Source organism: Pholcus phalangioides, unplaced genomic scaffold (assembly GCF_987345545.1).
Source record: "Pholcus phalangioides strain wild (caught in Gottingen) unplaced genomic scaffold, Ppha-v1.0 ptg000015l_1, whole genome shotgun sequence".
Lineage (NCBI taxonomy): Eukaryota > Metazoa > Arthropoda > Arachnida > Araneae > Pholcidae > Pholcus > Pholcus phalangioides.
The window spans coordinates 77,755,718-77,770,168 of record NW_028301608.1 but is presented as its reverse complement, the minus strand read 5'-3'; the positions used below and the strand labels follow the sequence as shown (position 1 = coordinate 77,770,168).

The 14,451-nt window shown below is 35.2% G+C and overlaps 1 protein-coding gene across 1 annotated transcript in view; it reads left to right on the top strand.

The window, feature by feature from the left end:
* Positions 1 to 3,484: 3,484 nt before the first annotated feature.
* LOC149076735 (uncharacterized) overlaps positions 3,485 to 14,451 on the top strand; it is a 35,979-nt gene continuing 25,012 nt past the window's right edge. The window contains exons 1-9 of the mRNA XM_089244372.1: positions 3,485 to 3,753; positions 5,754 to 5,785; positions 7,037 to 7,130; positions 7,220 to 7,317; positions 8,597 to 8,684; positions 11,498 to 11,572; positions 12,540 to 12,636; positions 13,131 to 13,237; positions 13,800 to 13,859. Coding sequence (XP_089100498.1) covers positions 3,690 to 3,753; positions 5,754 to 5,785; positions 7,037 to 7,130; positions 7,220 to 7,317; positions 8,597 to 8,684; positions 11,498 to 11,572; positions 12,540 to 12,636; positions 13,131 to 13,237; positions 13,800 to 13,859 — 715 coding nt within the window. The 5' untranslated portion in view covers positions 3,485 to 3,689. The remainder of the gene's footprint in view (positions 3,754 to 5,753; positions 5,786 to 7,036; positions 7,131 to 7,219; positions 7,318 to 8,596; positions 8,685 to 11,497; positions 11,573 to 12,539; positions 12,637 to 13,130; positions 13,238 to 13,799; positions 13,860 to 14,451) is intronic.

The following is a 14,451-nucleotide window of genomic DNA, read 5'->3' as shown; positions in this document are numbered from 1 at the left end:
ACGGCAAAATTTAGGGGTAGGGGATGGCAGTTTTAGATGGAACAAAGAATACCGTTACAAAACTATCGAACTTTTAAGTTGTGGGGACGGCAAAAATCTTAGCTACGGCCCTGCATGCAAATATACATATTTTGCCATAAAAATTCAAGTTGAAATACGTGGTGAATAAGTTAGGAAAAACAATTTTAATCATTTTTGTAATGGTGACTTTCCTCGCATTTATCAAACCAACATCATTGATCAAATCCATCAAATTCTGGACCAGTGTTTCTCAAAGTGAACGTCGCGGCTTCTAGGGGTGTCGCGACAAGCTGGAAATATTCAACCACCTATTTACCCTTCGGACTGATGTGTGAAAATATCTACTAAACTATTCTGAGGAGCCGCAGTTGAACAATGCATCAGGTAAGGGAGTCACAGGTGACACCTGTTTGGGAGCCACTGTCTTAAATTGAAGTTGGGGGATGATCTCCGGTAAAAGGTGCTAATTTAAAATGAACTGTCTGATTTAAAATTCCACCAATTTTGAAGTGTGGGGAGTTCACAAAAATAAACTTTTGCGACCAATACTCACAGACTGGCGTGGATCTGTGGGGGAGGGGTGCCCTCCATAGATTCATAGATCCGCATTATTATTATTATTATCACATTTCGCTTAAGGCGTGCCTCCCAAGCGAAATGTGATAATTCATGAAATTTTCCAAACTTCTGTATGGCAACATTGCATTTAATCAATCCGTTGAAAATTACCTGTATCAAAGTTTTTGTGATTAAATAACGAATTCAAGAAAACACCGACTAAAAAACAGGAAAAACCGGAACATTCAAAAACGTCGGGACGGAGAAAAAAACAGAAAAAACCGGGACTGTCCCAGAAAATACGGGACAGCTAAAAAGAATAGTTGGGGATACTAGACGAGACCTACAATGACGAAAATCGCGTGATCTGCGCGGCGGGAATACGCAATCGGTCGTTACGTTCTGGATAACCAACGAATATATATATATATATATATATATATATATATATATATATATATATGTATGTAACTGCCAAAGCCCGAAGTTGGTCACTTCGCGAAGTGACCAGCCAGTTGACCTGGCCAATGTCAAAGATTTTCTCGAGCTTTGGCCGGCCTCTATATGTCGATCCCTGAACATCCCTATATGTGTATCACTAATTAGATGTCGATATTCAGATTTTTTTTTATCATTAGGGTTGCCATAGCTAACCACGCAAACGTGGCGATGACCCCGAATTATAGGGATCTGTAGGGATCGATATATGGGGGCCGGCTGAAGCCCGGCGGACATTCGCCAGGTCAACTAGGCTGGCCACTTCGCGAAGTGGACAACTTCGGGCTTTCGCTGCAACATATACACATCAGTGATTCTTAACTATAGTTATATATCCTTCCAAGGATCCCTGGAGGAGTTTCAATTCCCCCTACAACAAGTCCGTGAACTTGAATGAGAAAATAATCAACTTTCAGTGTTTTTTCAGAAAAATATACTGAATGTTATTCTGTAAAGGGGTCCGTGGCCTTCATGTTATTCGCAAAGGGGCTTCCTAGCCTGTGACTTTTTGAACGAAGTGTCAGTGAAACATAAAAGGTTAAGAACCTTTGAAATATTCTACATATCCAAGGCCGTCCTAATGAGTTTGGGGGCCCGTAGAACTGTAGCTTCTTCCACTGTTGATCTACTACCCTCTAGCCTTCATGCGGAAGACATTCGTTCACTTTACACTCGTCATTTCAAGGAAAATATTCGTAATGCTCTTTTTTTTATCTATTCGAGAGTTTCGCTCAGTCTTAACTGCTGCCAGAACTTCTCTTTCTTTCCGAGTAGAAGGTTTGAATGTATTTTTTACAAACTCATTCGCAACAGGCCCCCTTTAATGATTACCTCCATCGTATTAGCAAAGTAGCTAACCCTCTATGTCTACAATGTAATGTACCAGAAACATCCTCTCACTTTTTTTGTTTTCTTGTATCGGATTCTCTCATGTACGTTTTTCGAACTTTAATTCTCTTTCCCGACGAGTTAGTTGTTGGTCTGAAATTTGTTCAGGCAAGTCTGATTGTTCAAAGATCATTATCAGTTGTTTTGAGAATTTTGTTACCTATAGTCTCTTGAGTTTTTTTTTTTGTTTGTGTTTTTGTTCCTTTTTCTGTCTTTTAGTGGTGATTTGTTCACTGTGGGTTGCTTGGTTCATTTTTGTTTTTATACAAACACTCATCTAGGGAATCCCTGTCACTATATCATTTAAAAGTGGCTTAGCATCGTTCCCTAAGCCCGAAGACATCTCCTTCATCTCATTTAGCATAGGCTGACCATATTTTATCGAGAGAAATACGGAAAATACGGGACATTGCCAATTATTGCCAAAAATGATGCCGAAACCGAACAAAGTTGCCAAATACTGCTGAAATTACGGAAAAATCACAATGGCGGAAAATGGAGCATTACTGCAAATTGCAGTAGATTAAAATGAATTCCACGATAAAAAAACACGTTCACCAAGACAAATGGGGGAGATTAATATTCTTATTTAGTTGTAATTATCATATAATTTATGAGTTGAAAAATAATTTTAATCTTTGACTTCAATGAAGAATAAAAATTCAAGTAGGCTTCGTGTAAAATACGGGAAAAACCGGGACACTTTTGCCAAAAAGTCGGGACAGCCAGAAAGATAGAAAATATGGGACGTATGGTCACCTTAATTTAGCATCTCCATCTGCATTTTGTTTGTCTGGTTTTCGTTGTGTTCTTTTTTCCCATCTTTCTCAAGAAGAGAAAAAATAGCTTTTTTAAAAAAAAGTTAAATAAAACGTAAAAAAGTACTTTTACGTTTTTCGTGTTTATGTTTGCTTTCTGCTAGTCACTGAGCTATAAGTAAACGCTTTACTTATAGCTCATTGCTGCTAGTATACTTTTCATATGATGTCGTATGCTTTTGGTAGGGTGATCATACGTCCCGTATTTCCCGGGACAGTCCCGGTATTTTCTGTTTTTTTGGCTGTCCCGACTTTTTAGCAAAAGTGTCCCGGTTTTTCCCGTATTTTGCACGAAGCCTACTTGAATTTTTATTCCTTATTGAAATCAAAGATTGAAATTATTTTCAACTTATAAATTATATTATGATAACTGCAACTATAAATGAGTATATGAATCTCCCACATTTGTCTTGGTGAACGTTTTTTTTCGTGGAATTCTTTTCAATCCACAGCAATTTGCAGTAATGCTGCATTTCCCGCCATTGTGATTTCTCGTTATTTCAACAATATTTGGTGACTTTGTTCGGTTTTGGCGTCATTTTTGGCGATAATTGGCGATGTCCCGTATTTTCACGTATTTGGAATCCCAATGTCCCGTATTTATCTCGAGGAAATATGGTCAGCCTAGCTTTTGGTATATTTTTCTCAAACAGGGGGATGGCCCACAGGCATAAAGTCCTGTATAATTAAAGAAGAAAAAGAATCATTAAGTCAAGTCGAGTCATCAAACCTCCTCGCAAACAATCTTTTACTCACAATCGTTAATAGCTACAAAAACAAAACTTTTTCCTAGCCGGGTCACGTATTTCAGATTTTTCTGGTTTCAAACGACACCTTATTTTGTCGTCTTCTCCAGTGAATGCTCTTCATTTATTCGTAACAAGAGGAACAGTCCAGAGCTAAATCATGGGCAGGCGCTCCATCAACACCACTAAAAGTGGGAAGTACATGAATCCCACGGACCAGGCCCGTGAGTAATTTTAATTACTTACATTATAATGCTCATTGAAAATCGAAACTCTCATTATTAAATATAGTAGGTGTATTGTGTAGTTGCGCTTTTTCAATTGATCGGGGTGGGAGTTTGAATGATGCTTATATGTCATTAATCGCCCTCTATAAAAATATGAAATATTCTTGATCGCATCTTTACTAGGAATGCAAAAAATGAGAAAAACCTTTTCCTAGTTTGTGGGCACCTGAATTAGACCGCAACAGATGCTCTCTCCTCATGTCCTGTCTCACTTATAAAGGAGGGTAAACAGTTGTGTATATGCATTGTCCTTGAATGATTTGCCGGACTCCTGTACATACACAAATACATGCCCTTTGAATGTGTGGGGGGGGGTTCATTGAGAGTGTGCATGGTGATCGAGGGGGATTGTCTACTTTTGCCCTGCCACCCTATGTATATTCTCAACTGGCAATCCCAATCAGAGGCCTACATAGGAGGCTCATAGGATTGTGAGGGGCACAAAAGGCTTTGGAGGTGGCTTTGCAATGAATTTCTTAGAGAAATTTTGAGTTCTTAGGGGTCATTAAAGCATTACGCCAGCATTAATTGGGGGGAGGGGTTTTGGGTTTGCTGACTTGATGACAAGGGGGGGGGGTTGAATAATGCTTCATCAACCAACCACCCTTTACAAAGTATGAGATATTCTTAACCTTTTAACGGCCAGCCTTTTAACATCGGTTTTATTAATTTTAAAAAAATATTTTTGTTACATGAAAGCACTTGATTTTTTTTTTCCTGAATGCATGAGATTCCAAACTTAATTTACAAAACAAAAATTTCATTCACTTCAGCACTTATGCCATAAATTTAATTCTTTTAAATCACTTGTTTTTAAGGAGGAATAAAATTTAATTTTTTTTTTATAGTCCAGAAAACACAAACTTTATTTTGATGAATTTTATGATTGACGTCTCTAAACTAAAGGATCAAGACAGGAAATAACAGAAAAAAATATAAAATCAATTCAAATCTTGATTTGGCTGGTAGAAGGTTAATGGCACCTTACTGGGTGTACCAAAAACGAGAAAAACCTTTCGTTAGTTTGTGGGCACCTGAACTAACGTTCATTCGATTGATAAGTCCTCTTTTGAACCACTTTAGTGATCTCTAAATGTCCCACTGTTCCTTCAAGTGAGCTGAAAATGTGCAGTGGGCCACTTAAAGTGTTTCAAAATTTTGTCGTGCATCACTCAAATGATCTGTAATTGTGCCGTTGATCACTTAAATAACCTGGGAATCTTCTGCGGCCACATTTGGCCTGCGGGCCATAAGTTTAGCATTTGTGGCTTAGAGGTGGGACACAATAAATTTCTCAAGTCAAAAAATGGCTGACTATATGTCCCAGAACAGGAAGAAAGCGCTAATAGGCTAGAAAGAAAATTGCCAAAGAAATATGGAATTACGCTATAGCTGTTCCCAAAATTACTCACAGTTGTATATTTTCATGTCAGACACGGTTTCGTTGTTGTTCAATGGTACCACTCATAAAGTACTTGAAAAAAAAAAAAAAACAGAACTCTTGAGAAATCTAAAAAAATTCCAGGTACCAACAAAACATTTTAGAAGCCAAGTGTATTTTTTTGTCCAAGCTAGTAATCACACACAGATTATTTTAGGCGCCAATGTCAATTTTTTAATTGCCATGGTGATCTGGTGCCTCTGGGATTTGTCAAGCCCTACATTTAACATGGTTAATATCTCCAAAACGAGAGTTAGTAAAACTTTTTCATGGTGATCTTTCAGCTCAACAGGTCAAAACCAAAATGGAATTATATATCCCCATGACACACTCAATTTCATTGTTGTCCCAATGTAATTCGGGAAATTAATCTAGTTACATGAGACACAAATTGGTTTATTTACTTAATTCTCATCTCATATATGAACTCATTTGCATCTTATGTAGCTACATTTTCATGAGAATGACCTTAATTTTTTTTTCTTTTAATTTGTAGGGAAAGAAGCGAGGAAAAGGGAATTGAAAAAGGTATGTGTCGTGTAATTTTGTGATTATTTTGTTATTAAATGGATTTGTAAAAAGTTAAATAGGCTGCAGTCGAACCTCTATGATGACTAGCATTACACAGTAACAAACTTCACATTAGATGCACAACACGTACACGCACATTCCAGCACGTACCAGTTCATTAGAAATTTTGCAGAAGAATGTGGACGAGATACGTGTATGGTTTAGTAGTTGTAGAACCTCGATTTAACCCTTTAACACCCAAAGACAGCAGAAGACTATATACTTGTGGATATGTTTTGGATGCTTTTGTGAACAACTGGGAAGAAAATGAAATCACTTGGCAGGTGCAGGAACAAGAAAAACTGGCCTGAGTTCCACTGAAGGGTGAGAAGAAAGAGTAAAAAGGGAGAAAAAAAGGAGTAAAATTTGTAGGGAATATATATATATATATATATTCCCTACAAATTTAAGTTGTATTATTAATATAAATATTTTAAGAAAAAATATGTGGGTGTTAAAGAGTTAACACACCATCATTTGTTTCCTTGAATTCTGACACTATAATGAGTGGTATTGTAATGTATCTCCATTGAAACCATAGTTATTCTTATTGTTGCGGATAATTTTTCACAAGTTCTTGAAATAAGCAGAGGAGGGAAACACTTTGCAGAAAATCACAAATTTATTCACAGAACAGCAATTTTTACAGGTGTTTACAAGCAGGGATACACGCTAACCAGATCAGAGTTTTCAACAAACAAGTCCAATACCTCCAATAACGCTCCTCTCTCTTGTGATCACCTCACTATTTATAGGTATGGTCGAATCTTCGAGAGAAACGAATATTCCAAAAAACTTTGTTTTACAGTTTCAAAGTTGGTGACACCACTGTATGGGCAGAAATCAATGCTCCAGAAACATCTGTATATTTTGCACCGTACCTCTGCATTTTTCGTTTGGCAGCAGGAGATTACTGCCCTGAGGGGATCTCCAGAAATTGCGCTACCAATATTTTTCATAATATTATACAGTGAAAATCCTATATAGTGATACTCTCTATAACAAATAATCAGCTGTATAATGATATTACTCTATATTCCCAATGCATTTTTTCATAGTGTTAATATATTCCACCAATGATAACTCCTTTGTAACGTGTTTTTCTGGCCTTTTGAATATCATTACGTTGCTATTTCACTGAATGTATGAGAATTTCTGTCTGAAATTTTCTTAGATAAAAATGCTCAGTGTATATCATTTATTCTGTAGAACAAAAAACAAAGACAAATGGTTCGAGCAGCTGTGCTGAAAGGGAAAGATCCTCTTCAAATAATTTCAGATCTAGAAAAAATAGATGAAATGGGTGAGCTTTTTGTTTTATTTTTCTGTTTATTTATTTTTAAATAGTATACCATATAAAATCAGTTTCATGGTTTTTTTCTCCCTCCTTAGAATATAGCGTGGAGACTCCACCCTTACTGAATGAAAAAGTACTGAAAGATAAAAGGAAGAAGTTGAAAGAAACATGGGATCGTGTTATGCGTTTATATGTATGATAATTTGCATATTTACCAAGTTTTTACTGTTTTATTTTTACAAAATTTAACTAACTTTAATTTTGTGTAGTTTTTTAATTAGCATAAAATAGATCCACATTGCTCTTTTGGTATAATTACACCAAGGAGAAGGAAAACAAGTTTCATAACACTGAGCGAATTATCACATTTCTTAAACTCACAAAGTTTTAATCCTTTTTTTTTTTAAGGTAAAAATTTTATTTACAGTAGACTCTCATTAATCCAGCACAAATCAGACCAGGGTGTGCTTTATTTAATGGAAGTTGTTGAGAAAGCTCATTTGAATAATAAAAACTTCTGTTTATGAACATACATCGAGATGTTTTCCTTTTCTATGCTCGAAGAAAACTTTCCTAAAACTGCTGGATTAGTGCATGGCCTATTAGTGAGAGTCTACTGTATTTGATTTTCTAATTTTACTCGTAAAAAGAAAACAAAATTCAGGACAGAGCCTACAACAATTCCAGACTCCTTAGCAGTTTACATCAGTGAAATTTATTCCATTTCTTCATCCCAAGACTATTCTTAACCCTTAAAGCTCCGTGGGACCCCCCCCCCCCCCCACCCCCAATGCCAATGAAATGAAGACAGCAGATCCCTGTACAAAATAATATTCGTTTATAAGAATGTAAAAACAATGAATCACTTGTTTTCACATCCAAGCTCTCCTGAAATATCAATAATTCCCCCCCCCCCCCAGATAAGAGCCTCTGTCCTAGAGGAATCTTTATGCACAACATGCCAGAATTACTCCAGCTCTAATAAAATGCTTGGAATTTCTAATTTAATTAAATTGAAAATAATTGAACTGGAAAAAGAATTCTAGCTTTTTTTTCTATTGTTGTAGTAACAATCAAACTTCTGTGAATGCATAACCGTAAAAGAGATAAAGCGTATACTGCTTTTGTGGATGGAACCACCTAACTGAATGCACTTATTTTCTGTCTAAAACCTCAAAACACAATATAAATGACACTCCCTAAATTTATACTAAATATTTCTATCCATTTTCTTGTTCTCTCCGTGTTTTCACAACACATTTAGAATGTGTGTTTATAATACACATTTGTATTATAAACACACTAAGTGTAAAATTTACATGTAAGAAGCTGTGTTTTGTTGCATTTTTCATGAAATAATAAGAGTATATAAAGGCTATCAGTCACAATAGTATCCACTTAGAGAAATTTGATTGCAGTTATCTTTCCATAATAAATTCATGAGAGTAATACATACTTTTTTTTATGAAAAGGCCAAAGAAGACAGAGAGCGATATTTGGATCTAAAAAAGTTGGAATTAGAGTATGAAAACAGACGATCTACATTAATGAAATACTTTGGTATGAGTTTTAACTGTTCACTTGAATTGCTAATTTTTTTTAACTTGCTAGCCATATTTCACTTATCACTTTTGCAGATCATAAATTCAAAATAATTTTTTGTGGGTTGAATTGCCCTTAGAGAAAACTTATTATACAGATATCCCTTGTTTCTTTTTTACTTACTTTACACTTTTTATCTATAACACGATTTTGAAAAACATCTTACTTTGAAGTGTTCTTACATTTTTTTTTCCTGTAAACTGCAAAAAAGCTTCCCGTAACAGAGTGGACACCATTGTAACAGAGTGCAAAGAAATATTTAACTGAAAGAAAGATCTCAAATATTATAAATAAGCTATGCTAATGCACTTTTATTTTCTCAAAAATGATATGCACAATGTAATAGGTATCACGGAGACTCTTCTGTAACCTTTGACAAGTATCCACCCCATGAGGAAATTCAAAAAGCACCCCTCCCCCTCCGTAGTTTGAATTTTGGTTTGGTAAAACATTTAAAATTTTATCAAAGTGAACACTGGATTTGCTCAGCCTTATATTATATCATCAGGATGATTTTTCTTTCACTTCAAATTTTTTTGTTGAAATCGAATAGTAATTTGAAAATCTCATGTTTGTCTCTCTCATTAATTATCCAAAGTGGATTGGAAATGGTGGGGGGAATAGGGTCTGGAAACAAAAATAATATAGAAAAATAATGATTCTGTCCCATAAAATACAGAATGTATTGTCATATAACAACCTTTACTCATACTAAAATACAGTAACCACCTGACTGATTAAGTGCCCAGCGGCACACTTACAGATAACTTGAGTAACACTTTTACTTCAATTAAGTTGCTCACTGCACATTCCCAGACCACTCAATTTACGTATCACACAAGTAACCTGAGGCACTGTTCTAGATCAGTGGTTCTCAACTTGGGGCCATATGGCCCCCTTACAGTCCTGAAATATTCTAAGGGGGCCACGAGTGAAAATTCAGTGAAAGGGGAGCCATGACATGTGTGAAGGGGGCCACAGAAAGTTGTGAAGAATTTGAGCTCTCAACTGAAATATGATGGGAGAAAATGTTACTACTTTCAGAATCCAACAGAACTGTCCATAGAACCAGGGCCATCTTAATCCACGGGCCTATGCGGCGGTATAGCCTACAGACTGTCCTCCTTAGGGAGGCCCTACATGATGAGATTCGGTTTTATAATTTTCGAATATAAGTACGTAATCACTTCCAGCTAAATATGAGGAGCCAGAACATTACTTTGGATGGGGGACCCATGATGTTGAGACAGCCATGCGTAAAACCCTTCACAAGAAGGAAGCTCACTGAACACTAGTCCAGGGTAGGCACAGACCCAGGGTGATGTGTTAGGAGGGTCGATTGTAGGTTCGTTGTGTGAATCATTCCATATTTTACACATTTGATTTGGCTCTTGGAGGGGAGGAGCATTTACCTTCTGGATCCATGCTTGGCCCAGGATTCCAGAATTAAATTTTGTTTATAAAATATTTGTTCATTAAAAATTTAGTTTTGATTAAATTCAATTCAGTAAGTAGAAAGGTTCTTGATCTGGGATGAGCGTAGGGGGCGGGGCCATTAGAAGAAAATATCGTCCAAAGGGGAGCCACGAGAAGAAAATATTGTCCAAAGGGAAGCCATGGACTTAAAAAGGTTGAGAAACACTGTTCTAGATCACTTAAGTGGCCCATGACACATTTTCAAATTAGTGAAGTGGCACCCAACAGTGTTCAAAACATGGAGCACCCTTATTTTAAGGCATACTATGTTAATTTTTATGCTATTAACAACTGCCATCGTCTTTGCAAAAATAGACATTCATGAACATATGCAGGCCATTCATTAATAATCTGTGTATCCTTTGCATGTAATATGCCTCCAGGTGGTGTTACATCAAGAGTATTCAACCTTCAGTAGAGTGTGGGCCATTTCATTGATTTGGACATGTCACTGATCACTTGATTGAGTGATCTGGAACAGTGCTGCGGATCACTTAAGATTGACTGAAGTTTGTTATCGGTGATTCCCAACTTCAAGGCGCAAATGCGAGGCCATCTTCTCATTGAAAAGTTTTGCCACAGAGAGCAACATGCCTAGAACGATACAATTATTCAGTCATTACATTTCACTCATGGTTAGAGAAATTGACGGCAGATGGCAGCACTACACAACAAGCATTATACAAAAACAGATTTCACAAAAAGTTCACAACTCATACATGCACAGCTTCCAGCATGACCCAAATCTTCTTTGACCACCCTGCTAAATCTCTTCATGGAGACATCTGGTTAGGAGGAGGTTACCTAAGATAATCTATAAATGTGTGTAGATCAATTGAGTGCTTGGGAGGGGGAAATTAAACATAATCATTAATTGGATTTTTCAAGTAACAATGGAAATTTTAATAATTTTTTTTTATAGTTTTGCTATTATACATTTTTTTGATACTACATTCTGTGGAAAAGAAAGATTTTTAAATTTGTTAAAACTTGTGTTTCTTCAAGTATTAATAGATAATACTATAATTAAAATATTTGAGGTGTGAATCTGAATGACACAACATTTTTAAATGCTATGATACTTTGGCAATTCCATTCCCTCCCTTTCTTTGTCAATGGTGTTTTTTCCTTTTTTGCCCAATTTTTTGCTTTTAGGCCTATAAAAATACCTTGAAGTCTCTGCAAAGCTTCAATAAATTTAGCTTAATTAAATCTTTTTATCCATAAACATTTCTCTTATTGAACTGAAGAAGAAAAAATATTCTGATAGTCATTCCCACTTCTTTTGTTTATAGAATCAGTTCGTGTGACTACTCAAGTTGTGGTTGATGAGATCCCTTTACCTGCAGCTCCAGATATGCCAGAATATGGTGAGTAGAATTTGCTATGCTATTTTATTTTATTTTTTTCAATTCAATTTTATTCATCACATCAACAAAAATACATTGCATAAGAAAATCCATCAAGGGATTGTATATGTATATATATTCTAAAAATATTCTTTTCCCTCTTTTTTTTATTAGTAAAAAATGGTAAAGATATGGCTTCACAGCAAGTTCTTTGGATTACATAGATATATGCCTTACTTTTGCTTTTCTTTTTCCACCCATGCACAAAACACTTTTGCTTGTGATAATCACAGCTTTCTCTTCCATAAAAAATTCTCTGGGTGTGGTGCAAGTTTTTTTTATGCATCAATGCCGATCAAATGGCCATAATTTTCTTTTTTGCCTGGAGTGTATCACTTCTTTTGTGATAAATTGTATCATGACATCCTGTATGCATTAACCAAAAATTCAGCATTGGATGTGGTATAGACAAGTTTAAAATTTAAAATATATTCAAGAACACATACTCACAAAGGGTTATGTTTATTATAATTATACAGTGTTATGAAAAACATTTTATCATACCAAAAGGCCATTGGGAATTTAACAGTATTGATTCACTGTTTCAAATTAACAATTGAAGGGTCTGAGAGGGAAAATGCTTTCAGTCCATAAAACAAGATTTTTTAAGAAACTAAAAATAAGCTGTGACTAAGTACATTGTTTTCCTTTTATGCTGTATCTTTCATCCTTTATTACAGCAGACAAACCATTTTTGCTTCTTGTGGTTTTGTGGTTGAAAGAGACTACTGAGTTATACGAAACTGCAAAAACATTAATTTCAATTTTTTTTGGACTGAAAGCCTTTTTCCTCCGACCCTTCAATTGTGTTATGTTTATAAAATCAAGACTTTCACAAATCTTTCACACATTTTGCTTCAATTGCAGAAAGTTTTATTACTGCATTTATTTATATAAACTAATATTAATGATTCGATTATGTTGTCAGTCACATCACAGATTCCTTTACCTAATGAAATGGACATACCAAAGGCTGATGAGCTCCAACTACCGCAATCTATTTTGAAAAAGACCTCTGCCTATATGTGAGTATCTTATTGCTAATTTTGTCTTACTTTTCATTCGAGCTGCTCAACATTAACAAATTCTCAGCTTTGAGAGTGGATTTCGGAATATTTACTTTGGTTATGCCGTTTGCCATACATAAAAGGAAAATATCTTTTGAGCAGATAGATGAGGTAGTATCCAAGGTTTGAAAACTCAAATATATTTGGGAAAAAAAAACATTATATAGCTGTTGTGAGGCTAATATAGCCCCTTCTTCAGTGTAAAAAACGAAAGAAAAGGGTCTGTTATATATATATATATATATTGCACATAACCATGTCAGCAATTATGAGTTCTGAAATGTCATCATAATTATTGATAAATACTGTATTTATTGTTTTTTATTTTCTCAAACAAAAGATATTCGCCAATTTTTATATTTGATTGGTTAATATTAAAACTATTTGCATCATTTTATTTTAATCACTAATTTTTATCCCAAATCATCCCTTCCCCCCCCCCCCTCATTTAGGGAAACAGATAATGAATATGTTGCAGTTTTACGTCCACCAGGTGTTCCACCAGGTCCCCCTCCTGAGTTATCGAGTGATGAGGATGATGAGAATCTTGATGGAAAATGTAATACATTTTATTACAGAAATATTACAATAAATTATTACTATCTGGAAATTTGTTTCATCATCACACGTTTATTTTTCTTTACATTGTCTGTGATGGTATTCATGTTATGCTTCTTTTGTTCAATCTTTATTGATTTAATCTGGTGATCATACCAAGATTGTGTATCGACAATACAGACTCACTTAATTTCACAAAAATTAACTTATTTTTGTTGTACTCAATCTATTATTGAACAGATCCTGGGAATTCAGATTGGTGATTGCTAATTTTTCTTTTATGTTGATAATTTTTTTTTTGTTGCCATGTTGCTTTTGTTATTTAATAAAGTTTTCTGATGTACCCATCTTTTGGGAACATTTTTCTCTCTGAGATGTGAAGCAAGGTGTGTCCGGGCCTTCAATGTTTAGTTTTCGAGAGGGATAGAATTATTAGTTCTGGTGTTGTGATAATCTTTCTATAATCAGCAGTCTTAATTTTCTGTAATAAATCATTCAGATTATTTTCTTTTTGATTCAGCTTGTTATATTATTGTGTTGATACTTTTTTTTTTCATTATTAGTATTGAAAATAGAAGAAAATAAACTAGACATGGCTAATAAAGTAAAAGAAACTAAAAAGAGTAAGTACTGCATCTTTTCAAAGTAAAATCAGAATAGAATCACATTGAAACAAAGTTTCTTGTAATTAAAAATTATTTAATGAATATTTAAAGAAAAAATTCTAACCATAATTGAATATTTGTTTGGACAGCTGAAATTGTTTTCCAGTTTCAAGGGACAAATGTGATCTCCTTTCCAGTTTCTCCAGTGGGCAGTCAGCCTTACAACTTGGGCCTGCTTCTAATAAGTTTGGGCCCTGTGCAAATATGAATTTTTAAGCTCTTTATGCAAGGTGTTTCAAAACTCATGGCACATACGCCAGAGGGTGATAGAACACAACTAGATACACAAAATTGCCATACAACCCATGCCTAGAACTCAAGTGGTTAAGCTCTAGTGGGCACTGCTTTCCAGCAAATGAAATAAATACACCGTTCATATCAGCCATTATCATTTGTGTTGTAAATCACTAGATGGATGCTTACGTGAATCAGAAGGCCAACAGATTTTGTTGCCTTCTTGTTTCAGAAGCTGCGGGCACCATACGAGACATGCCCAGTGTTTTCATGATGTTCAACAGTCACTAAATTTCTGGTGGGGTGAAGTCTACAT